The sequence below is a fragment of the Pholis gunnellus genome (genome assembly GCF_910591455.1).
Source record: "Pholis gunnellus genome assembly, chromosome: 16".
NCBI lineage: Eukaryota > Metazoa > Chordata > Actinopteri > Perciformes > Pholidae > Pholis > Pholis gunnellus.
The window spans coordinates 20796129-20820611 of record NC_136543.1 but is presented as its reverse complement, the minus strand read 5'-3'; the positions used below and the strand labels follow the sequence as shown (position 1 = coordinate 20820611).

Genomic DNA, 24483 nt, shown 5'->3' with positions numbered 1-24483 from the left:
ATTGTCTTGGTGCAAAGCCTAAGAAAAGATAATTTCCCTTTTCGATCAAATCAACTTCTCGCAATGGCAAGGCGGGTCCGGCAAAGCGGCGCGGTTCACCTCCGGAGCGGAGCTGCGAGGGCAACCGATCATAACCGATCATAACCGATCATAACCGATCATAACCGATCATAACCGATCATGCGTGACTAACGGAAAATGGAAAATGCAGTCGCTCGCTCACTGGAGCCAACAAGTCTTCTCTAATCTATTTTACCTCCTGCGTTACCCGTCTGCTCTCTCCGCCAGGGACAAGAGACAAAAGGAACAACAACACATAACACTAGACGCCAGTAACCTTGTCTCCTCAGCCTGATAAAAGCACAACATGTCAAGTTAGCGCGACTAAAAAAATACAGCAAACTCTTCCTGATATCTGTCGGGTCCGGACCACACGGACTATGACGCTTGTCGATATTTCCAAGACGAGCTGAGACCCAGTAGTTCGCTCTCTTTCTCTATTCTCTTTGATTTCGTGCTTAAAGTATGTTTTTTCTGAAGTTTAATACTGAAAAGCTCCCGTTTCTTTCCTCTTAGGAAAGTGTGGAACGTCAGCGCCCTACATGCGACCAGTGTACCCATCAAAGACTTTCCCAAATCTATACACTCTAGTCACAGTAAGTGACCCTGGGTAATGTCTCTCCATACGTCTGTTAAGGTTCCTTCGGCCCGATATTCAACATATTAACTGCAGTGACGTCCCTCTTTGCAGGGCCTGTACCCAGAGTCCCATGGCATCGTGGGGAACACCATGCACGACCCCAAGTTCAACGCCACCTTCAGCCTGCGCACCAGAGAGAAACTGAACCACCGCTGGTGGGGCGGACAGCCTGTGAGTTAACGCTAGATACCAGCTTGTGATTGGATGGGAATCAGATCAAACGTGCACTGAGTTAGTGATCACTTCCTGCATGTCACTCGCTGGTTTTTACCCAACTGAGACTTTTGTAAGACTCAATGATCACAACTTTCATATCCTGGAGGTTCATAGAGAAATATCCATCCTGTGTAAAGAATATAAGAACACTATTTATTGTATAACTTCACCTCAAAATGTTCTTGATAACAAAGACAAATTGCATCCGTGGACAAGAAAGTACACTTCAAGAGACTGTATATAATTAGCATGACATCGACTCACAGCGATGTGATCTCAGGAGCAAAGGTGTGACGTTTGACCTTTAGCAGAGTGCTAACACACATTCCACTTCTGTTTCACAGATCTGGATCACAGCAGAGGAACAAGGAGTGAAAGCAGCCTCTTTCTTCTGGCCTTGGTACTTAAGTTAGTACTGGAATATTTTGAACGCAGCGCTGCACTGGTAACTTACGAAAACCTCAGAGAGGCTGTGGGTACTTTAGGAGGAAAGGACTCTGGGTTCCTGTCTGTTTATGTAGTCAGTGTTTTATGTGTATTATAAAAGCTGAGTGTAATATATGGTACACAGTATACTGCATAGTGTGTATTCAGGAAGGCTTCAGTCCTGCTGGATCGTGCACTGGAGCTCATTTGCTTATGATAATAAGCTAAACGCTCGATATGTTGGAGAATTCAAGCCTTTATACGCACTGATCTTCTTTAATATAGATGATTACAGATATAAGTTTGAGCAAAACAAAAATGAGAAATGTAATGGCTAATTACATAATTGCTTTACTTCACTTTGTGGGTTATTAAAACAGACGAGCACAGAGATGTTCTTGAACATCCGGCCGTGTTTACACTGACGAGGATCAACCTGAAAACACAGTGTACATGGTGGAGTTTATCTTTTTCATTATATTTCAAAATATCATTATCAAAGCAAACAAGCAGGAATAGAAATCATGGAATTCCCTCGAAGCACAGACAGACTGCTGGTTTATTGGAAGCTTCTCTCAAAATCCACCAACGTAACATAAACACACAAAGAGAGCGTGTAAAACACAGACAAACAACAGAAACACCTCGTTGGCTGCACGCTACAAACAAAAGAAACATTATGATCAGCATCAATCTTTCTCCGGAGCAGTAAATAGTCGGTGGTTGCCGCTTCCTTCCTGGTGTTGTTCACGCGAGAGCAACCGAAGTAGACTTCAAAAATAAAAGCACTATTCATTTTGTAAAAAATGTAATAACAAAAGCAACTGAAATACATTTTTAGTAAATGAGTCGTACACATTATGGAGATCAAACAACGTAATGGCAACATGTGACAAATCTATTGGCTCAAAAGATGCTTACGAAACATTTAAAGATGCTTTTCTCTTCACTTCACCTCAGTGACAGCAGTTGTTTCAGAAAACATTAGCATGTCGATGACACATACTCATCACGAGGGAAACATCCTGAGACGAGCTGACTGACAATGGCTCCAAATACTCACAAGAGTCGGGACAATAGCCCCACACACACACACACACACACACACACACACACACACACACACACACACACACTCAGTCACAACAGAGGCCATTGACGACTCACACTTATGTACGGAACTGTGAAGACTCTGTCTCTGCGTTTTGTCTCTTGACCTCCTACTTCTTCATCGTTCTGTTTCCAGGGTGATTCCTCTGGAGAGGAGGATTCTGACCATCCTTCGCTGGCTGCATCTGCCCGACGATGAGAGGTATATTTCTCTATTCTTTGGGACTTCACTCGAGATTGTTTTAGACATGAATGCGCTTATTAAAAGTTGTGTTTTTATGATACTGTGCTCTTGTAAACCCGGGTCTTTCTCTCAGGTGGAACTAATAACACAAGTGTTGGCTCAGTTCCAATGAAGTGTCCCAATAAGTCAAGATAACACAATATACACAACCTAAATGGAATGCAGCCGGTACGATGTATTTAGGGTTAATTAGTTACAGCCCAAAGGCGCAGAACTCTATATTGAGTTTGTGTCAGTTTGTAATTATTTGTTGTCTTTAATTCCTGTGAGCTGCAACGAGCTAGAAACAGGAAACAACTGTAAATGATGTGCAAGTGCTTCTCAAATAAACGACTCCAATCAGCCACACGGTGGCGCTCTACTTAAAGCCCCCAAAGTTAGATTTTGGAATGGCCACACCCCTCACACCTCGCAAGTCCGATTAACGTGAAATTAGACACACATGTCAAACAAAAACATCATGGATATATAAGTCCACCGCTAGCCTTCCACCATTTAGAATTGTTTTAAAAACTATTTTTTTTACATCTAGGTCTGATTGATTGATACCAAATTGGACAAATTAAAATATATCAAAAACGTGTTGATATCTTTTAGTTTGTAAGAAATAACTTTAAAAATGACCAAAGTCAACAACCGTTCATCAACCGTCACATCATTTGCAGAATGTGTCCTCAAGAGAACCGGAAAAATACCCTGAAAGTTCCACTCGAATAGACTAGAAGCTTCACATGTTATATTAGTCAAACTTCTACTAGTTACTGAACTAAATGTCTGGCGTGAGGAAGGCACAGTGTTTAGATTTTGTCTAATATACCATTTGGTTATAGTTATTTTTGTTCTCTTCATTTCAATCTTAAGTGGTTATTTAGTTTGAGCCAGTTCATGATGAACAAGTTGTAGTCTTATGCACGCAATACTGAACATATTTATTCTTTATTATCAATTTATTTCTGTAATTTTTGATGAGCTAATGCTCATGTATGTATATTTTTAAATGACTTGTATTGTGTGTCAAACATGTTAGAAGTGGTGAGGGTTTTATATTTAGTCGGTCGTGTCAGTGAGTTAAGTGTCTCTTAAAGGCTTGAAGATGAAGTCAGTGACGGGGTCACTCGGTGGGTTTCTGAGTTCAGCGTGAGTCACGGTGAGATGCTCGGTGAAGAGATTCATCTTGTTTACTCATCCCGGTGACCTCACAATGCTCTCATACCTGGATGATGTAAAAAATAAGACGATATGATAAAATTGTCTGTGTTGTGTCTTTAGACCGTATGTTTTCGCCGTCCACTCGGAGCAGCCCGATACCTTCGGACATCGACTGGGACCGCTCAGCAGTGAGGTGAGCACTGATGGACTCAGAGGGGGCGACATATAATGCCCTATATATTATATAAATATTATTAAGTGCCCTCTAGGGTGCCCCATCGGTGGAGATGCAACTTTATGCGCAAGAGTGCTGTTTTCAAACAGCTTGAGTCCACCACTGGAGGTGATCGAGACACCTGAGGGTGGACAAGTGACTGAACGTGCGAGGCAGCAGCTGTGCTTCATTGCATCATTACATTAGAAAGTGTATATCTTTATCATTTCTTTATGTACCCTGTCTACAGCTGGATAACCCTCTGAGGGAGATCGATAACATCATTGGTCACCTGATGAACGGTCTGAAGCAGATGAACCTGCATCGCTGCGTCAACGTCATCATTGTAGGAGACCATGGTATGACCGCCATATAATCAATGCTTATGCGTCTTTTCTTGAGTTAAACCTGGACAGTTAAACAGTTAAACAGTGCACCTTCTAGTAAATACCTTCAAAAGAAATAGTGAGGCCTTTAGATTTTAAATAGTAGCTGGGACAAAAAAACAGACGGCAACCTCCGGTTCTGAAGAGTGAATCCAAAGCTTCATATGTTAAAGCTGCATTCTCTCTAGTGTCCACCAGGGGGCGACTCCTCTGGTTGTATAGAAGTCTATGAGAAAATGACTCTACTTCTCTCTTGATTTATTACCTCAGTAAACATTGTAAACATGAGTTTATGGTCTCAATCTCTAGTTTCAAGTCTTCTTCAATACAGCATGATGTTCATTTAGTAAATGATGGTCCATTTAGAGTCACACAGACCATAAAGCAGGGGATGCTTTAGGGGCGGGGCTACACAGTGATTGACAGGTCTCTACCAGAGACGTGTACGGCGTCTCTACGTCACTCCTCCTCAGTCCAGATATAGTGACTTCCTGTTCACTGGTGTCAAAAAGTCAAGATGGCGACGGCCAAATCGGCGGATTTGAGGCTTCAAAACTCTAGTCCATTAACCAATTGGTGACGTCACGATGAATACGTCCACTTCTTATATACAGACTATGGAAAAAAATGCATTGCTATGAAGTTTTTCAATGCTTTGAGGAACACAAAGTGACATTTGCTTCAAATATATTCTCAGTGGCCGCACAAGTTTCAGAGGCAAATATGTCAAACTCAGGGTACATAAAAACTAAACTATCAGCATGAACAGAAATGGAAGATATAACGTGTGATACTTTTAGGTGAACTGAACCTTTTGACAATAACAACAGAAATCATCTCTCAGGTATGGAGGAGGCCCACTGTGATCGGACAGAGTTCCTCAGCAGCTACCCGCTCAACATAGACGAGATCACGCTGATCCCCGGCTCGCTGGGCAGGATACGACCCCGCGACCCCAAATCCACCACATGTAAGATGACACTGACACTAGACTGTATCGGATTGTAAAAAGAAAAAAAGAAAAACAGGGCTTCATTTTGACATATTTTATTTTCCAGATGACCCAAAAGTTGTGGTTGCAAACCTCACGGTAAGTCCGACAACGAAAACACCCACAATCACAACAAAGACGTCAACTTCAACTTGAGAGAGAGAGAGATATCAGGTCACCTCTGTATTTGTTGTTTCAGTGTAAAATGCCGACTCAGCACTTCAAGCCGTACCTAAAGCAGCATTTACCCAAGAGGCTTCACTACGCCAACAACCGCAGGATCGAGGACGTCCACCTCCTGTTGGAGAGGAAGTGGCACATCGCCAGGTAACCTTTGACGCACTGTTTCAGTTCTGCTAAAGGTGATGATTTAATACCAACCTCCACTTCTGATAAGGGAAGCCAATGCTGAAGTGTCATGAACCTGCATTCTCTCTAGTGTCCACCAGGGGGCGACTCCTCTGGTTGTATAGAAGTCTATGAGAAAATGACTCTACTTCTCTCTTGATTTATTACCTCAGTAAACATTGTAAACATGAGTTTATGGTCTCAATCTCTAGTTTCAAGTCTTCTTCAACACAGCATGATGTTCATTTAGTAAATGATGGTCCATTTAGAGTCAAACAGACCATAAAGCAGGGGATGCTTTAGGGGCGGGGCTACACAGTGATTGACAGGTCTCTACCAGAGACGTATACGGCGTCTCTACGTCACTCCTCCTCAGTCCAGATATGGTCACTTCCTGTTCACTGGGACAAGATTGCGACCGCCAAAATGCAGAACTCGAGCATCACAACATCAGTCCACAGACCAATGGGTGACGTCGCGACGACTACGTCCACTTCTTATAAACAGTCTATGACACCAATTTATGGTTACTTTATCTTATCTCTTATTACATGAACTGAATTACATAACTACAGAGGAAACGGTCCACCTCTAGCCATCTCTGATCAACCAGAACACAACCTGAACCAGGTCTCTTTGTGCGGTTGAGCTCAAGATCTGGTCCAACTTCAGTTCTGACCCTCGAGTCTGTGGAACATTTTGATTTGGACCCTAAACGACCCGAGAAGACCCGAGAGGCTCTGACGACATGAACATACTCGGCAGACCTTCATGCACTGACAGAATGTAACATTTTGGAGTCAAACTGTTTTCATCCGTTTTTAGTTTTGATATCTTTTATCTACAGGGTGCAGAAGCATTCCGTTATTCAAAGAACACAATATTCTTGTTTTTTGCTTCAGGAAAATGCCGGAGAAACTGAGGACTCGGTGTGGTTTCTTTGGTGACCACGGCTTTGACAACAAGATCACCAGCATGAGGGTACCGTGTGGTTCTAAAGTCTCTTTAACTCCTTTTCTCCGCTGTATTACAGACTGTTATGTAATATGTTATGTTTTATAATTATATATCATATCAATTATAATTTTGTGACTTATTTTAACCGACATTTTTAAGAAGTTTTGCTGCTTTTTGTTTTTAGGGTCTCAGGACAGAAGATGCCGTACAGATTTTAACTCCGGCTGAGACAAATACGTGATTTGTGATACGGGGTTATACAAATAAATGGAATTGAATTGATCGCTCTTGTTACAGGACACGATGAGAAAGACTTTCAGAAGATATCGCACAAACCGTTGTCTGAGGATACTTTGCTGTAATCAAGCCGTTCAGCATTCGTCAGCTTTGATTTATTCGTCCCGTAACTTGCGTACTTCAGTGACGGGACACTTCCGTAGTTATAAACGACAATCTTTTCTGAAACCTAACTCAGTAGTTTTGTTGCCTTTAAGTTGTTTCCTGTGAAGACGGAAGTTTATTTTGAAAAGACTGAATGTATGTAAGGAGCAGAAATCGACACGTGTTGATGGACTTTCATTGGAAAACACACGGAAAATGAATTGAATTGAAATGAAACTTTTTGTAAAATATAAGAACCTTTATTTGGGGATACGTTGCTATGATACTCCTCTGAGGTTACTCTGATGTTTCTGTGCTTGAGGTCCCCAAATACTAAGAACTAAAGTTTTAACTTTAATGCAGCTTTTCCACAGATTTAGAGGATATTTCTGTGGATTTATTGTCTGATTTTCTTCACACAGACCATTTTCATGGGTCATGGACCGAGCTTCAAGTTCCAGAAAAGAGTGCCGGAGTTTGAAAATATAGAATTATACAACGTCATGTGTGGTGAGAACATTACTATCTGCCTTTGTGATGGGTTCATTGTTTGCCGAGTGACTCACTTCGAGGCTCTGTCGTCTCTCTGCGTCTCAGACTTGTTGGGGCTGAAGCCGGCCCCGAACAACGGGACGTACGGCAGCTTGAACGACATGCTGAAAGAGCCTCCGTACCAACCCAGCATGCCGGAGGAAGTGACATCACCGGCACCGGCGTCCGACTCTGACGCCGTCGTGACCCACGACCTGGGCTGCAGCTGTGATGATGAGGTCATTGAAAGATATTTCTGACTCTGCAGGAACGAGTCCTAGAACCCATAAATGAGGCCGCATTTGTGCACTTCCTGTTCTCTCGTCTTGAAGTCAATTTTCTTTTAATGCATTTGGTGGAGTTCCTTTATAGACAAACATTTATAATACTTACACCACTTTTATGATTTTATATTTTTTATTTCCTGCAAAAACGTCTCGTGGAGGTGAGCGGTGAGATGCAGATTTAAACCCTTGTTACGTGACAAAGCTGCGTTGCTCAAGAGGGCAGAACTCCTCAAAACCAGCTGACGTCTGTGCTGTTTGCTGTTACAGAACAAAGTGGAGGAGAACATTGAAGCCTTCAGTCCTGCTTCAGATGGAATCTACAGTTACAGTAAGTTTCTGTCTCACTTCAGTCTCTTTTCAAGGATGAATAACATTCATCCACTCGTGCTGTAACTGATCAGCTGTTTGAGGACTGGTTCATGAGGGTCTAACGAGGTGGGAAATGTTGAGCTAACGTAGCCGTAGCTATGTGAGTCCAGGTCTAGCTCTTTAACCTTCTAGACAAAAATTTGTTTGTGTGTGCGTGTGTGTGTGTGTGTGTGCGTGTGTGTGTGTGTGTGTGTGTGTGTGTGTGTGTGTGTGTGTGTGTGCAGACAACACCCACCTCCCGTTCGGTCGTCCAGCCGTGATGTTTGACACTCAGTACAGTTTGCTTCATCACGTGGAGTTCATCAGCGGCTACAGCAAAGAGCTCGCCATGCCTCTGTGGACGGCGTTCACGCTGCCACGACAGGTACAGTTTCAACTTTACTGCAATGTTTTAGTTTAGATTTTACAGTTAAACATACTTTATTTTACTGCAAATTCCATTCCAAAGCAAACATCAGTCAATTTATGATCCGTTAATTCATTCATTTATTGTGAGAGTGAGCGATTTGTTTCTCGGACCTCTTTTAATGCGTTTAAACTGGGCGTCAGGTTTCTGCCGTGACACAAACACAAACACAAACACAAACGTGTGCAACAACATGAGCAAACAGCCAGACTCTGTCTGACACGTTCACAGGAATATGCTGCAGGTTTACAAGGTGCAGCTGCTCACACCTGGACTCACACATACTGCATGAACACGCACCGTCGTGCGTGAACGCGCACCGTCGTGCGTGAACGCGCACCGTCGTGCGTGAACGCGCACCGTCGTGCGTGAACGCGCACCGTCGTGCATGAACGCGCACCGTCGTGCATGAACGCGCACCGTCGTGCATGAACACGCACCGTCGTGCATGAACACGCACCGTCGTGCATGAACACGCACCGTCATGCATGAACACGCACCGTCATGCATGAACACGCACCGTCATGCATGAACACACACCGTCATGCACACCGTCATGCATGAACACGCACCGTCATGCATGAACGCGCACCGTCATGCATGAACACACACCGTCATGCACACCGTCATGCATGAACACACACCGTCATGCACACCGTCATGCATAAACGCGCACCGTCATGCATGAACGCGCACCGTCATGCATGAACACACACCGTCATGCACACCGTCATGCATGAACGCGCACCGTCATGCATGAACGCGCACCGTCATGCATGAACACACACCGTCATGCATGAACACGCACCGTCATGCATGAACGCGCACCGTCATGCATGAACACACACCGTCATGCACACCGTCATGCATGAACGCGCACCGTCATGCATGAACGCGCACCGTCATGCATGAGCACGCACCGTCATGCACACCGTCATGCATGAACACCACGCCTTCCTTTTCACACTCTCACTGATTTTTTTTTCTCACACAGTTTCTCGTCTGCAGATTGCATTTTACATGATGTGTCTTTATCCAACAGAACGATTTAAATAAATAAGAGTAAATATGTAAATATGTAAAATATGTCTCTCCTCGTCTCCCCCGTTTGGTGTCGGCGTCTCTCAGGAGGACATGACTCCCGTTCCGGAGGTGTCCCCCGGCGTTCAGTGCGTCCGAGTGGACTCCAGAGTGTCAGCTGACCACAGTCAGAGCTGCACCACCTACAGCCAGAACAACCAGCTCAGCCCGGGCTTCCTCTTCCCTCCAGGTGAACCTGCAGCTTCACGGAGCACAAACACTCCGGCAGAGACGCCGTCTCTCAGAGCTCATTCCAAACAGACACGTGACAACGTGAAGCTTCGTTTAGTTTCTTCTTGTTTTCATGCTGGATGACTTATTTCCCCCGAAACCTTTCTGGTAAACACAAGATTTAAAGTGTTGCTTTTGAGCGATTCTTTGTGTTTTACAGCTCGATTAAATCGACTGATTAGTTAACAAGTTAGTTAATTAGTTCATTATTGAATAGTTGACTCAGAATATTGGTCGAGGTCGGCCGTGTACATCACTCAACCTCTATGTCACTCAATCAATTCAAATCTGTAGATAAACTCATATTTTCCAACATATAAAACGCATTCAGATGCATTTGCTGCACTTTTGTTTACAGTATTTATCAAACGACAGAACTGATTCAACACCGATTTATTCATGTCTTACTGCAGATTTATTGGAAGGTTGAGGTTTTATTCAATTGTCTTTTTTCTTATTGTTAGAAACCAGAGAATCTTCCTTTTAAAACATAAGTGCAGATGTCTCATTCGATCAGGCTGTGCAGTGATCATAACATAATAATGTGGATCAGGTCTGATATCACTCGACCCGTCATGTTTCTGTGATGAAGGCATTTCATGCGATCTCGTTTCGACGTGTAACGAGAGTGTGTTTGTGCGTGATGTCGTTGACAGAGCTGGCTTCGTCTGCAGAGTCCAGATACGACGCCTCGCTCATCACCAACATCGTCCCCATGTACCCGGCCTTCAAGAGTGAGTCACGCGCTTCGTCTGTTTGTTTTCGGCCTCGTTCGGCTGCCTGTGATGATCAGGTTCACGTGTCCCTCGTCTCTTCCTGCACATCAGCGGCGTTCAGTTCGTGTCACACGAGACAAAGAGGCAGAGATGTGGTGATGTCGGGTCTGAGCGAGGACGGCCTGACACCCATTGTTTGTGCAGACAGAGCGGACTTATCAGGACCAAACACTCTCTGAGCCGCCGTCTCACGCAGACACACCAACATCTCGTCGCTGTCGTCGGCTCTGTGAACAGACTGTGTGTCTGGAGAATCGATTGGTTCCATCAGGAGGAAACACAACGCTGAATGTTTAGTTGAACGTTTTAAGTTTAGGAGATTCAGTTTATGAACGAGTTCAAGCTGCCAGAAGTCAACACAACCTCAATTTAACTGAAAATACTAAAGATTATAAACACAAAGAATTGTGCGTCAGAGGATTCTTTAGGACTGGAAACCTTTTGTGACATGTTAGTGTTTTTATTCATGTGTCTCTAAAGCACTGAAGCTCTGGATAAACTCAACTTATTGCACTGTAACTCCACTTTGTATGATATCATGTTTTCATTTCATTTAAGGATTAATTAATAATTTTAATAATAAACTTTTATGATCCTTGGGCAACTTTTCACAGACAAATGTTCAGAAATGATTCTACCTTTTAGATTGTAGACGTGGATATTATCTTCTATTTCTAAGTGAAAAAACATCTGAAACAGCAGTTTGTGTTCTTCGTATGTCATCGAACAATCAGCCCGTTGATTCTATGAATTCTATGTTATGGTTGAACACATTTCTTAAATGTTCAGAGAAACTAAAGTTTCTTCCAGTTTATTTGCGCCCTGCATCCATTCACACATGCATTAACATGTGCTGAACCAGATCCAGATGTGTTAATACCAGATGTTTGTGGGGTTGAAGCTCACAGATTTCCCTTCTGTCCTGCAGGGCTGTGGAGCTTCCTGCAGGGGACGCTGCTGAGACGCTACGCAGAGGAAAACAACGGCGTCAACGTGCTCGCTGGACCCGTCTTTGATCACAACCACGACGGCCTCCGAGACACCGCCGAGAAGATAAAAGAGTAAGACTTCATACTATGAATACACTGTGGAGAAGCTGCGACACAACGTTTCCCTTTCAAACTCAGAGTACAGTCGACCTTGAAGGCTCATTGTTGAATTTGGAAAAAACTAGTTTAGCAATAAATGTTTCACAAGTTCCACTCAGATGGATTCAATTAAATTCAATCAAACTTTCTTGTTCCCTGGAGAGCAATTGTGGTGCAGCGTGAGGAACAAAAGAGAACAGAACCATGGGGGGGGGGGGGGGGGGGGGACCAAACAAAGACACTAAAAACAACAAGTCACAACAAATGAGTAGAAAGTGCAATGATGAAATCTAGCTTATGGTTAAAAAGGATGATTTGTTCTCTGTTTCTCATCACACTCATAACTGATACCATATGAGTTACACGACGATGTAACAAACTGTTCATGTTACAGCGAGAACGTTATAGAACATAGACGTGTAGATATATCACATGTTGTCTTTAATGTTAAAACAGAATAATTACAAATCTAGTAATAACAACAAATATATTACATAACACCAAGAAATCTATCTTGTTAAAATTTAAAAAACGATATTGTTAAAACTAAATCTCGTTGTTATTGCACATACTTTACGTGGCGGCGATACACTGCTGTAGCTTCTTCTACTTGTTTGTAGTTTCATTAAACAGCTTCTGAAGATCGCATGAACAAAGTATTGTTTTCTTTTATTATTATTGTCACTGTTATTATTATTACTATTGAAAAACGTATCTCGGCTCTTATTAATCTTATTTGTTGGGACTCTGGGTGCAGATTAGCAGCTGAGCTAACAGGCTAACAGGCTATCATCATCGTTCTAAAACAATTAGTGGATAAATCTACATTTCTCTCTATAATCAATCGAACAAATTAAAAAGCTGGAGTTAACGTGTCCGACCTCTTTCCTCCGTCCAGGCTCTCGGCCGACGGCCCCCCCGTCCCCAGCCACTTCTACACGGTGGTGACGAGCTGCCAGGAGCTGAACCAGACGGTGGAGGAGTGTGACGGAGAGCTGCAGGTCTTTTCCTTCCTTCTGGCGCACAGACAGGACAACTCTGAGGCCTGCAATGTGAGTTCAGACGCTGTCCAGCAGGGGGCGCCGCTGCCCCATAGCGGTCACTGCAGCCGTTAGAATAGACACAGTCTCCTCTCTGTCACTCCTTTAAGTTACCCTTTACTTTCACTCAAGTACTGTAACCAAGTACAAAACAAAAGGTGCTTCATCATATGAAAGCTGCAGCGACTCACTTTACAAATCAAGATTTTACAGACAAAAATATGAAACAGGAAACGAGCCAAATGTCAATTAATTGACTGATCATTATGGAAAGAGCTTCTGCTGACGTGTTGCTGGAAGACAGCGGTGGAAACACGAGTGGGCGTCAAATCTTTATTTTCTATGTGGCACAAATCCGCTCACGTCATCAAATCCTAGTTTGTTGTGTTGGAGGTCAGAGAGCGGAGCTTTATTGTAAAGACTTTTTTTTAAAGATATTCGACAATGTGGACGAGAATAAGATTCTCCTTCTGTGACTGAGACACAAGAACAGACACACAGGGTCAAGTTCAAATGTAAAGAAAAAATAGTGTTTATCTTCCGGGTTCTTTCCATAATGTTGTCACTTATAATAACAAACTGAGTGAATTCTCCTTCAGCACTGGACACATTTAAAAAGCTCTGGTCCCCATCAGTCACACAAACTCCCCAGAATCCCTTAAACCAAAGGACCGGAGAGCTTCTTCCACCACTGACCTCGGCCGCTGTTAAACCCTGACCTCTGATGAAACGTGGGTTTTCCCAGTTGAACTGGAAATTCATCATGTTATGTCATTTTCAAATGATTCGACTCAGCGGTTTGCTGTGTTTCAGTAGATTTCCTGTGTTTAGAGACGACGCCACTGTTCTTCTTTAAAGATCGTTGTGAGGCTACGACTGGAAGCTGAGGAGCGCCATCATTTGGGGAAATTGTGCGATGAGGACTTTGTCAGAAGGTGCACTGTGTTTTTAAATCAGCTCGTTGGTTTGTTTTCTTGACATTTTAGTTTTTTTTTATAAAGACCAGCTGGAGTTGAAGGTTATTTCGACACCTCATGTCTATATGATTCGTGGGACTTTTCTCAGTCCCACGTGTCGTGTGAGTGTTTCTGACTGAGCGACTGCGCGCCGATAAACACGTGGACGTCAGTTTTAGTCGAGTCATGTTTCTGTTGGCGGCATGTTGGTTATTGTAAAATCGTATCGCCGGCTACAGTGAGTCAGCAGGTATAGATGTGTCACCTGAGGATCAGTTGTAGTAAATTCTTGCGGTGAATCACAAATAATCTGTTGAAACTAAGACCTAAAAAATAAACGTCAAGTTGAATTATGACGCTGTTCACCAGCGTGCTTAGCACTGGATTCTCTGGAAACATTTTTCTTTGTAAAACATTCCCAAAATGTCTTTGACTCATTTGTTTGATGCATGATTCAGAGTTATGGGATGGAGCCACATGCTGGATGCATTCACTGATGGTTTTGAAACTCCCTTTCTCCAGCTATATTTGTGCACAGAAGTTTCCCTATTTTGGGCTGAGAATAACTCCTCTGTGAACGCCTCGTAACACTCAGCTCAAACATGGTCATGTTTGTACCTCGCCATAAAGAGAAAGTGGAACGCATCGAGTCCGTCTGGGTTTATTCTGGAAACAGTTCAGGGAAACCTTTGAGTGGCCGTGAAATTGACTTTGCAGAGAACATGCATCAGGTATTTTCTCATTCATACATAAAGAGGAGGTCTTACTGGTGAATTGACATTAAGGATTCCGTACAGGCCCTTAAAAAGCCTTATTAATACGTGTTTCTCTGCAGTCTTTTTTTGCGTGTGTATGATTATCAGTCACTTCATGCTGAGGAGAAGCCCAAACACACACTCCCTTTGAATATGAAGTGTGCAGTACTGTTGGAGTCTGGAGCTCTGGAGGATTTCAGGCTCTGCCTTCCCACATCCTCTCCAGCTTCATTCTGAGGTGTTGCTAACACAAGAGGAGTCTTAAATACAGTAACCCCTTTCGTGCGGTGTGTGTTTCTACCTGGGCATCCCATACTTCAGTCTGCCCGCAGGTCAAGCCAGTCAGATTTATAGAGCTTCAATTTTGGCAAAGTGGAAACCACAGAACCTTGGAATAAGCAGGGGAAATCTGGGCCTGAATCCCAAAATCTATTTTTGTTTTGGAGAGTCCTGGGTTATGTGAGAAAAGTCCCCAAAGCCCCGATGACCCTCGACTGAAAGAGAAACGAAAAGTGCAGAAAATGAAAGAAACCCTGAGAGGACCAGTGAGTGAGCTACTAAATAACACTGAAGTAAAGAATCCCCCGACCTCGCTTTGCGGTCTGATATATACACATATGATTTGTGACGTGTTGGCAGTAGAGATGATCTGCACTAAGCTCTCGTCTAGACACCGCAGAAGTCAGAGCTGGCGCGGCGCGTTCTCAGATTCCACAGTGAAGTGACTGACATCAGAAGTAGAAAACGACAGACGCAGTCCTGTACAATTAAACGCATCACGACAGGTTTTTCAACTGCAATTTGTGGATAGAATGTCCTCTGATATTACAAGTCATTGTCGGCTGGCGGGTCATTTCGCGGTGAGCATGGTTTTGGTAATTTGCAGGTGAAAAGCTGTCCAGACGTCTGGGTTAAAACTGGTTTGGTGGAAAACAGAAAGCCTTGATTACAGCATTTAAATGACTGTTTCCCTGCATAGTTCTGACCTGCTTCACATCGAAACAAAATAATGATTTAAATGCTGTCGAAACAAATATGTAACTTCCTTCTTCTCTTGGACATTCTTCTCTAGTTGAGAAGACTTTGCTTGACACTTGACTAAAAGGTCAATAACGCCCTCATGTCTGGAGCCGAGAGCGATTAGCCTAGCTTAGCATAAAGACTGGAAGCAGTGGAAAGTCCAAAGTAAATGGTTAACAGCATGTCTTTTCCTTTAAAAACCACACAAATATGTTGTGTGTTAGTTTGTGTACAGATTTAATAAACATGATGCAGCTTGTTTATTAAATAAGCCTAGCTTAGCATAAAGACTGGAAGCAGGGGGCAACATTTAGCGTTGCTCTTTCCAAAGTTAAAAAACAATATGGCTCCCAGTAGCTCTTGAGCTCGCTAATTAACTTAGTATTAATCAAATGATCTTGTTTGTTGGACAAATGTGGTTTTATGGGAAATTACAATAACTGTTTACTTAAGACAGGCTAGCGGTTTTACGCTGCTTCCAGTCGCCTCCTCACTCCGTCTCCAGTTAACACACGAACACATTGGTGTTGACGCTTTATATAAGCTTTGTTCCCAACATGTCAAACTAGTCCTTCACAACAGTTGCCAAATAAACATTTCTTGCATTTTCAGCACAAACTTTTAAGTTTTTTGTTCTTGTACCTGGAAGTCACAGCATCGTATCTGGGACAACCAGCAGTTTCCAAAACATGGAGTCCAGCAGACGGCTCGCATTGTTCACAGGAGTTTCCTCTTCTCCTGTTGTCATGGGTACGGGTCTGAAGGGAATCTCCTCACAGGGAATCTCCTCCCCAAAACGTCAGCAGGCTGCGGCATGTCTCCCGTAAACACAGGGCTTCAAACATGACTCACTTCTATTTTCTATCTGGAATACAAACACTCCCAGTCCTCAGGCCATGAATGCAAACTTGGCAACCGTGCGGCGAAATGTGATGGCCATGCGATCGGAAACACATCTAACAAGCTTACGCACAATCGACGCCGTTAGTGTGAGGAAGACAACAATTACAGAAGCAATTGATCTTTCCGTTGGAGCCTAGTTGGAACTAACGTCGGCGAAACTCCTCATAATGCACGCGTTTTATTTGTGACCTGTTCGCTTCTGGGAAAGCGTTGGTTGAGAGTTCCTACGACGTGACACAGAAGGTGTTAGAACTTCACCGAAGATGACAGTTGGAATGCTGCTTCAGACCCCAGCAGCAGGATCGTGTCCGTCTCCGACACCACGGGGGGTCAGAGTAAACTAAACTGGATGTTGACATTTCTCCATAAATCACACAGGTTGGAGGTGATTCAACGGAGCTTTGCATAATGCTGCCATACAGTCATTTTTCTTGTTAAGTGATGAGTTGGTGTCAGTTGCATTAACTGATGGAGCAATAGATAGCGTGTGTTTTACCATTAAAAGCGGCTTCGTCTGTAGACGTATCACTTCACTGCCACTTGAGGGCATTGGAGGTTAAACAGGTTTAATGTCAGAGTTCAGAGCAGTCGCCTCAATTCAGTTTTAAACTGCAGAAATTGGATCGCTGACAAACTGCAGCAGGGCAGTTCATAAAGAGACTGTGAAGCAATGAATGAATGAATGAAGCTCAGTTTCTTTGTACAGTATGGTTTTCATGTGTGGTGGTGGAAGATGTGGTACTAATACCACACTACAAGTTAAAGTCCTGTAATATTAGTTTATTAGTAAAATATACATAAAGTTGAACAAGTAAAAGGATTCATGAAGCAGAAGAATGGACCCCTGTGGTTATTGTTACTGCAGCATTAAAGTCTAAGTCACATTTTACTGCACGTAGTTGGTCAAAGTGGAGCTTTTTCTTCATTGTTTTATATACTGATGGAGAGTTTAATCTTTGACTTTGTATTTTACTTCATAAGATCGTCACATGTTTAAAATCCTAATCTGAAAAAACAACTAAAGCCGTCAGATCAATGCAGTGCAGCAATAAATACAACATTTACAGTAACGTGAAGCACAAGCACCTCACATCTGTAAGTGCTGCGCTTGTTACATCGTAGGACGATTGTAGACAGATTAGCAAATAATAAAACACACACTGTATGTGGTTCCAGTGATATTTCTGACTTGAAGTACTTCTAAAGATGAAAGCTGACAGAAAGGTTTGTGTCAAGAGCCTTCGGGATCCTGGCTCCTCCTTCATCACCTCACATAAGGAACTCTGAAGGCTGCAGCTGCAGGAAGTGAGAGAGAGAAGTCACTGCAGAGCAGAGGTCACGTTTAAATCGGGCTGTTTGACGTCTTCGTCCTTTTTCAGAGGAAAACTCACATTCGTCCCTAAATGTGCTGAATTGCTAAACTCTCCCTCAACAATCACGACAACAACAATCCTGCTCTCGACAATGAACGTGTCAAACAAGCGTTTCCTGCAGCGTTCCTCGGAACTGGAAGCCACTTTAATTTGGAAGTGAATGTGTTGCCAGGAAGTCTGCAGGGAGGCTCCGAGGAAGCTGTAAGAATCCACTTTGAGGGTCGTGATGATCAAGCGGCTGATTTCCTGCCAGCTTGCTCTCACAGCGCGGCTGTCAGGCCGCTGTGGTGTAACGAGCTCTGCAGAAAACGACTTTCCAAGAAGTCAAAGAACAATAATGGAAGAAGAAGATGATGATGTTTTTCCAAAGAGCGAGGTCTTCCACCAGTCAAGGAGGAGAAACATAATGCTGAACGTTTAGAAAGTTATGGTTTGAACTTTAAATACATATTTTATTTGCAACTTTAACCACAAAAGACAAAACTCTGAGCATTTGAGGAAGTGCAGTATTCGACTCTTTCAGCCCCAGAGTTTATATTTGTGTTTAGTTCCCTCATCGTGTTTCTTTTTGTGGTTTTACTCGATTTGAGTCATCCACTTGTGAGCTTCAAAAACGTTTTATGACATAAAAACAATAAGAAAAGTAATTTTTCTTCTTCAAATAGCTCTTCATGAATCACTGTTGAGCGGTGAGACTCAAACAAGCCACAGATGTTTCACTGAACAGAAGCGTTCCAGACGGCTCGTGGGTGTAAAAGGACGACGTTGTGACCTTTTGTTTCTTGTATCTGCAGCTGGACGCAGACACACAAACACTGCAGCTCAAACTGAAGCGATCACTCGAGGAGCAGTGTTACTGAAGTACAGACGTTAAGTGACAAATAAATCCACGGGGACTACTTGCTTCACACGGGGCTGGAACAGCGGTTTCCTGCGTGAAAGATGGTTTTAGTTTGATAAATTCTTGTCTTTCCAGTTGTCCTGCAAAAACAACGACATTCCCGTCGGCCTCAGCTGTACTTTGTGTTTAGTGCCAATTAGCAATCGCTATCACGCTAACCATCTCAGCCGAGGTGTGTCGAGACAGAACACGAAGCTTATTTTGTTATGGAGTTAAAGCAGCTCAAAGTCTGTGAGGATGCAGGTCTGACGTACAAAGAGTCTGAATAGAGCAGCGTTCATTCTTTTTCCTTCTCCTCCATGAAACGCCCCACTGAAGTCGGAGTTATCTGGTTTCGGCCCAGTTGTTTTCGGAACGTTCTGTCCCCGTTTGCTCTCACGCCACCTCGTCATCTCAAGATCTGCTTTGTCACCCTGCAAACCATCAGGGTGAAGTCGTCAGCGTGGGCGGCCGAGTGCTTTCAGCAGCATCAGAGGTCGTTTCTCCATCGCTGAGCTCATTGAGCTGCTGTCTGTGGGATAAAGAGGACAAAAAGCTTAAAATCCCCCACTTTCAAAACAACAAACAAAAACCAATGTCTTGTCTCTGGAAAGTGCAGACATATTTACTGTATTCATGCATTCTACAGCTACCTTCTTTGACTGCATTGCATTCTATTAGTTGATTTCTTTTTTAGCTCTTTTTCTTCAGCTTTCAAAGTGCAGATTTCGTGTTTCCGTTGAAGTCATGTTGTGTTTGTGCGTTGTGCGGGAGGTAAGAGCAGCTGCTGATCATAGTCAACCTAAAGGTCTTGTGGGATCCTCCATCACCGTGAGGGAACACTCCCAGTGTTCCGCATTAGCTATTATTGGTGCTTTGACATAAAAGCAGTAATTGGAAGCAAAGGCTTTTACGTGCATGTTCCCTGTTTGTATTATTTATGAGATGAAGCCTTTTACTGTTCTGTCTACGACACAATTCAATTGAAATTGAAACTCAACACCACAACATTACATTGATGCTGATGGGGGAAAGAATATAAATAGACGTGATCGATCTGGTCTAAGTGGAACTTGATGAGCGAGTTTCTGTCAGTGGAGCATATATATTATATAACTATAGACATTAGAAATCTACATGTCTGTGTGGGTGTTTCCAGAAGCTGTTTTGAGACTTCCTGCTCCTTCTTCTTCCTCCTCGATGCAACATTTACGGTCTCTGGGCGTAACCGTAAAGTTCACAACTTGTTTTTAAGGCGAGACACCACCAAGGCTTAAATACTTTGTTATTTCCATTCACTAATATGTCTTCTTTCATACTAGTGGAAAATAATAAACACCCAAAATACACATTTAGGTGTTTTTATTTTACTACTTTGTCTGTTTGCATCTGTAGATTTCTCCTAAATTCACCAACGTTACCGTTCGATAATGCCTCATTTAAATATTTAAACTTGACATTTAAATAAAACTTGTAACACAAAAATAATTTTCTTAATGTCAGTAATCAGCTGGTGAAATGTCATGGTATTATTTATTATTTTATTTTTACCTGTAGAGTCTCTAAATGTCTGTAATGAACTAAACGTCTCTTTAAAGGACGTTTTCTCTCAATGAGTTTGTTCTCAGACTCTGATGATAAATCTCCACTTCAGCAGCTCTTACACACACCAAACGTTACACGTTCACTCCTCTCTATGTGCTGAAGGTTCACACAGCACTCACACACTCATTTATAAAACATTTAATACTAAAAACATGGAGGAAATAGATTTTTTTACAAAGAGATATAAATTCCCTCTGTAAAAACCTTTGGCTCTTATATGTCAACAAAATGAAACAATAATTTTGAACCTGACTTTATCCAATGATCAGATTTATGGAATTTATGCAAATGAGTGCATATTGGATAAGATAAGATAATGATAATGCTTCACAGTGTCAATGACCAGCTCTTACACTGGACAAAAGCGGGAGACACATGGGTATCCATAACAATAAAATGATTAAGTTGCCTAAAAATAATCAAAACGAGGCAAATAAATAGCTGTGAGGAATCTGTAAAGTCAGTAGTGGATGGAGTGGATGAGTTCAAATGTGCTGCATGGGTGTTGTGCTGTAATAATAAAAGAAAAGAAGCAGAAAGACACAACACACAGAGGTGTGTGGTGAGGAGATTGCTGCCTCTCTGGCTTTGTGCACACGGGGCCCAGGTGGGTCCAGGTGGGTCCAGGTGGGTCCCGTATGTCGCTGATTACTCTCCAATCAGGTCTGCAGCCCCGGAGAGAGACGGGGGAGTTTGTGCTGCACACAAGAGTTTTATTTTTAACATCCTAAACAAGTGTCGTGTCTTCCTGCCAGTGCGAATGTGTTGAACCGTACTCTCTGCCAGGAGGTTTACCTTAAAGTCTACAACTTAATGCAGTTCCTTCGTATTTTGGAGACTTTGTTTGAGGCTCCTGATGTGAGGAGCTTTACTTCAAAGAGCCGATACACAAATAAATCCACCACACGGATAAAGTGCTTCTCAGAACTGGGGAAATTCCTCCTTTTGTTAATCACCAAATCAATATCTACTCTATAGAGCCGCTCAGCACGGCTGCTGCAGATGGTCAGAGTTAAAAGGTTTATTGAGGTTTCTTCAGAAGTATGGAGGCAATTTGTGATCAAGTCCAGACCAATCATGCAGCGTAATAACAATAAAGCCTGTTTTCTGTAGTCTTATGATCTGTGCAGACCAAAAGCACCACATGTGCAACATGTTTCCAGCTTCATTGTTTTTTTGTCATAAAAGATCCAAATGGAATATTTTACAGCAGGTAAAGACAAAAGTTTCCCTAAGAACTGTTCTGATATCAGGACCATTACACACGTTGACCTTTGGCCTGAGCCTGCTGATCTTGTGACTGCTTATTGCTCACTAAAGGCCACGGCCTCTTGTTCTAACTACTGTGTGAACTGAACAGTCAGTCATGAACCCTCACCTTGTCATTTGACTTGATACGTCATCATTTGAGGTTTGAGAAGCGTTGGACCAGAACAGTTACAATCATTTATTACGTCTGTTTCCGTCACAGTGGTGCATATAAAAAAGACTAAACATGACAAAGTTTATTTATTACGCTGAGGCCTTGTCAAGATTTACTGACGTGTCACGATCGTGTTGGTTCTTGCCTTTGCTGGAACGTGATCCGTCTCGTTGGATCTTGTCTTTCTCAGCTTTCTCAGCTGGATTCGGTTACTGAAGATAAGTTCAATCGCGAACACATATCAAGAAGAAAACCAACACAAAACATGTGTTCCATGTGGAAAGAAATCATATTTTTCTTTTGGTGGGATGAGACGATTGATAGGCCTGCTACTCTTACGTCTGTCTGTAGGATGTGAAGCTAAAGCCAGTTGGCCTAGCTTAGCATAAAGATCGGACTAGCCTGCTTCTTTCCCATCTTTGGATGTTTTACCTGAGAAATTCAATTATTTATGAATCAGCAGGCGAAAGTCTTGCTCACTTCAAAACAGAAAAGCAGCGGTTAGTTGTAGCCTGAGGGCAGAGTAGCTCAAAAGTAGAATTTGACTGTGCTTCTGCAGAATAAATGTGGAAACACAGTGGGAACCTGTGGCACACGAAGACGCGTCGCTATCCTTTTTCCCGAGGAATGATGAACGTCGATGCCCCTGAAAGAGAGCGCTTTTACTACTGTCGCACCTTACCTCCCTCCTTGCTATGTTAGTGGTGTCTGCTCGTACCGTGTGTGCCCAATGACACGACTGAACTGGACATAGTCGCAGTGTTTTGCACTGAAGGGAGCTGTCAGTTCAGTCAGAATCTGGTAGTAGTTCAACCATGAAGTTGTGGTAATATTTGAACTTTTTTTTTCCGACTGTGAAGGCCAAATCTGCCCAGAGAGTCCACCGGGACAAGGTTTCACAAGACCAGTTAAAGTGAACTGAACAGTCCATGTGTAGTCAACTTGCCATCTGAAATGCATGGACCTTCAGTTAAGACTATGTTGTTTGATTAGGATGGTATCTAGCTCATAGACGGGATATATAAAGTTGACGTAGTCGCAGTGATGTCACCCATTTGTTTGTTGATTACAGTTTTGAAGCCTCGTGTTCGGCAAAATGTCCGTCACCGTCTTAGTTTTTTGCAACCAGAAGGGACACGAGAGGGCGGAGCTAAGTACAACCAGAGGCTGAAGAAGGCAACTTATCAAGTTTCATGAAGTAAAGACACACTGGTAAAGGGTAAAAGCTGTAAGACGAAAACAAGACCGGACAACACTGTGGTAGCAACCTGTCAATCACAGTAAGGCCCGCCCCTAAAGCATCCCCTGCTTTATGGTCTGCTTGACTCTAAATGGACCATCATGTACTAAATGAACATCATGCTGTGTTGAAGAAGACTTGAAACTAGAGATTGAGACCATAAACTCATGTTTACAATGTTTATAAACCACACTCATCTTTTAACTCATCTTCATTTTGATCTCCACTCTACACCAGTAACGTTTCATAACTGCATTTTGCACGGTTGAGAAGCTATGGCAGCGAAACAAATATGTCCACACTTTATAGATTAAAAGTTTGATATAATAATGAATCATGACTGCATTGTTCACATTCATTCTATTCCTCATGTTTACATTCATTGCTCCATGAAAGCTGCAAACAATAAATGAAACGTGAACTTTAAATAAGAATTGCTGAATCCACAGTGAGTCACCACTTCCGTCTGTGTCTCTGCAGAGTGGAGAGGATGAGTCGCAGTGGGTCGAAGACCTGCTCAAGCTTCACACAGCCCGAGTCCGAGACGTGGAGATCCTGACGGGCCTGGACCTCTACCGGTCCACCAACCTGACCTTTAACAGCATGCTGAACCTCAAAACCTACCTGCACACCTTCGAGAGTGACGACTAGAAACACAGACAGACAGACACACACACACATACAGGATGTAGGCCTTTTGTAGAAGTCCTGCATTTTCACTGCATACTCGCTGGACAGCCAGCACATCGTTGTTCCAACGCCTGAGGAACTGACCGAGAAGTGCTCGGAAAAGGGATCACCATTTTTAACAAACAGAACGGTTTGGCAAGACGTAGTTTGGAAGATTACAATAGGAATATTCAATACTATCACAAAACATCCGAGGGTGAAACAGCTAGCACAAGGATGATGCAGGATGGGAGACTTTCTCAACAGCTGCCATTACACATTTCATAAATACAGTTTATGAAGTACATCATCATGCACACATGAAGGACCATTTATATTCCTACTGCCCATCCATTACATGCTAAAGAATTTAAACTTTTGAACTTGTCTTTTCTTCGTCATAAAATACTCTTGAAACTTGCATTGTATCAGCTAATCACTTATTTTTTTGTCAATGTTATCATATCATTGTGAGGACCTCTCATAGCAAACTGCACTCAAACTACAGTAACTTGGTTTATTCTTCCATCTGTGTGGAGGAGAGAAGACGCCGGACTGAAACACATTCAAACATCTAAAACATGCAACATTGCTGCAAAGTTCTGCAAAATTTATAGTTTGACATTTTGGGACATACGATCATTCACGATGTGAGTTAGATGAGTTGATTGCTACCACCGTCATGTTAGCAGCAGCTTAGCGTAGCTTAGCATAAAGACTGAAAGCGGG

At 42.8% G+C, this 24483-nt stretch overlaps 1 protein-coding gene across 1 annotated transcript in view; it reads left to right on the top strand.

The window, feature by feature from the left end:
- The window catches only part of enpp2l (ectonucleotide pyrophosphatase/phosphodiesterase 2-like), a 31594-nt gene extending 7419 nt beyond the window's left edge, over window positions 1–24175 (top strand). The window contains exons 7-25 of the mRNA XM_079176089.1: window positions 577–656; window positions 752–871; window positions 1261–1316; window positions 2589–2654; window positions 3966–4038; window positions 4310–4418; window positions 5290–5415; window positions 5504–5535; window positions 5636–5763; window positions 6687–6765; window positions 7545–7632; window positions 7720–7892; window positions 8208–8268; window positions 8534–8673; window positions 9844–9985; window positions 10683–10760; window positions 11731–11863; window positions 12789–12942; window positions 23566–24175. Coding sequence (XP_079032215.1) covers window positions 577–656; window positions 752–871; window positions 1261–1316; window positions 2589–2654; window positions 3966–4038; window positions 4310–4418; window positions 5290–5415; window positions 5504–5535; window positions 5636–5763; window positions 6687–6765; window positions 7545–7632; window positions 7720–7892; window positions 8208–8268; window positions 8534–8673; window positions 9844–9985; window positions 10683–10760; window positions 11731–11863; window positions 12789–12942; window positions 23566–23736 — 2009 coding nt within the window. The 3' untranslated portion in view covers window positions 23737–24175. The remainder of the gene's footprint in view (window positions 1–576; window positions 657–751; window positions 872–1260; window positions 1317–2588; window positions 2655–3965; window positions 4039–4309; window positions 4419–5289; window positions 5416–5503; window positions 5536–5635; window positions 5764–6686; window positions 6766–7544; window positions 7633–7719; window positions 7893–8207; window positions 8269–8533; window positions 8674–9843; window positions 9986–10682; window positions 10761–11730; window positions 11864–12788; window positions 12943–23565) is intronic.
- Window positions 24176–24483: the final 308 nt, after the last annotated feature.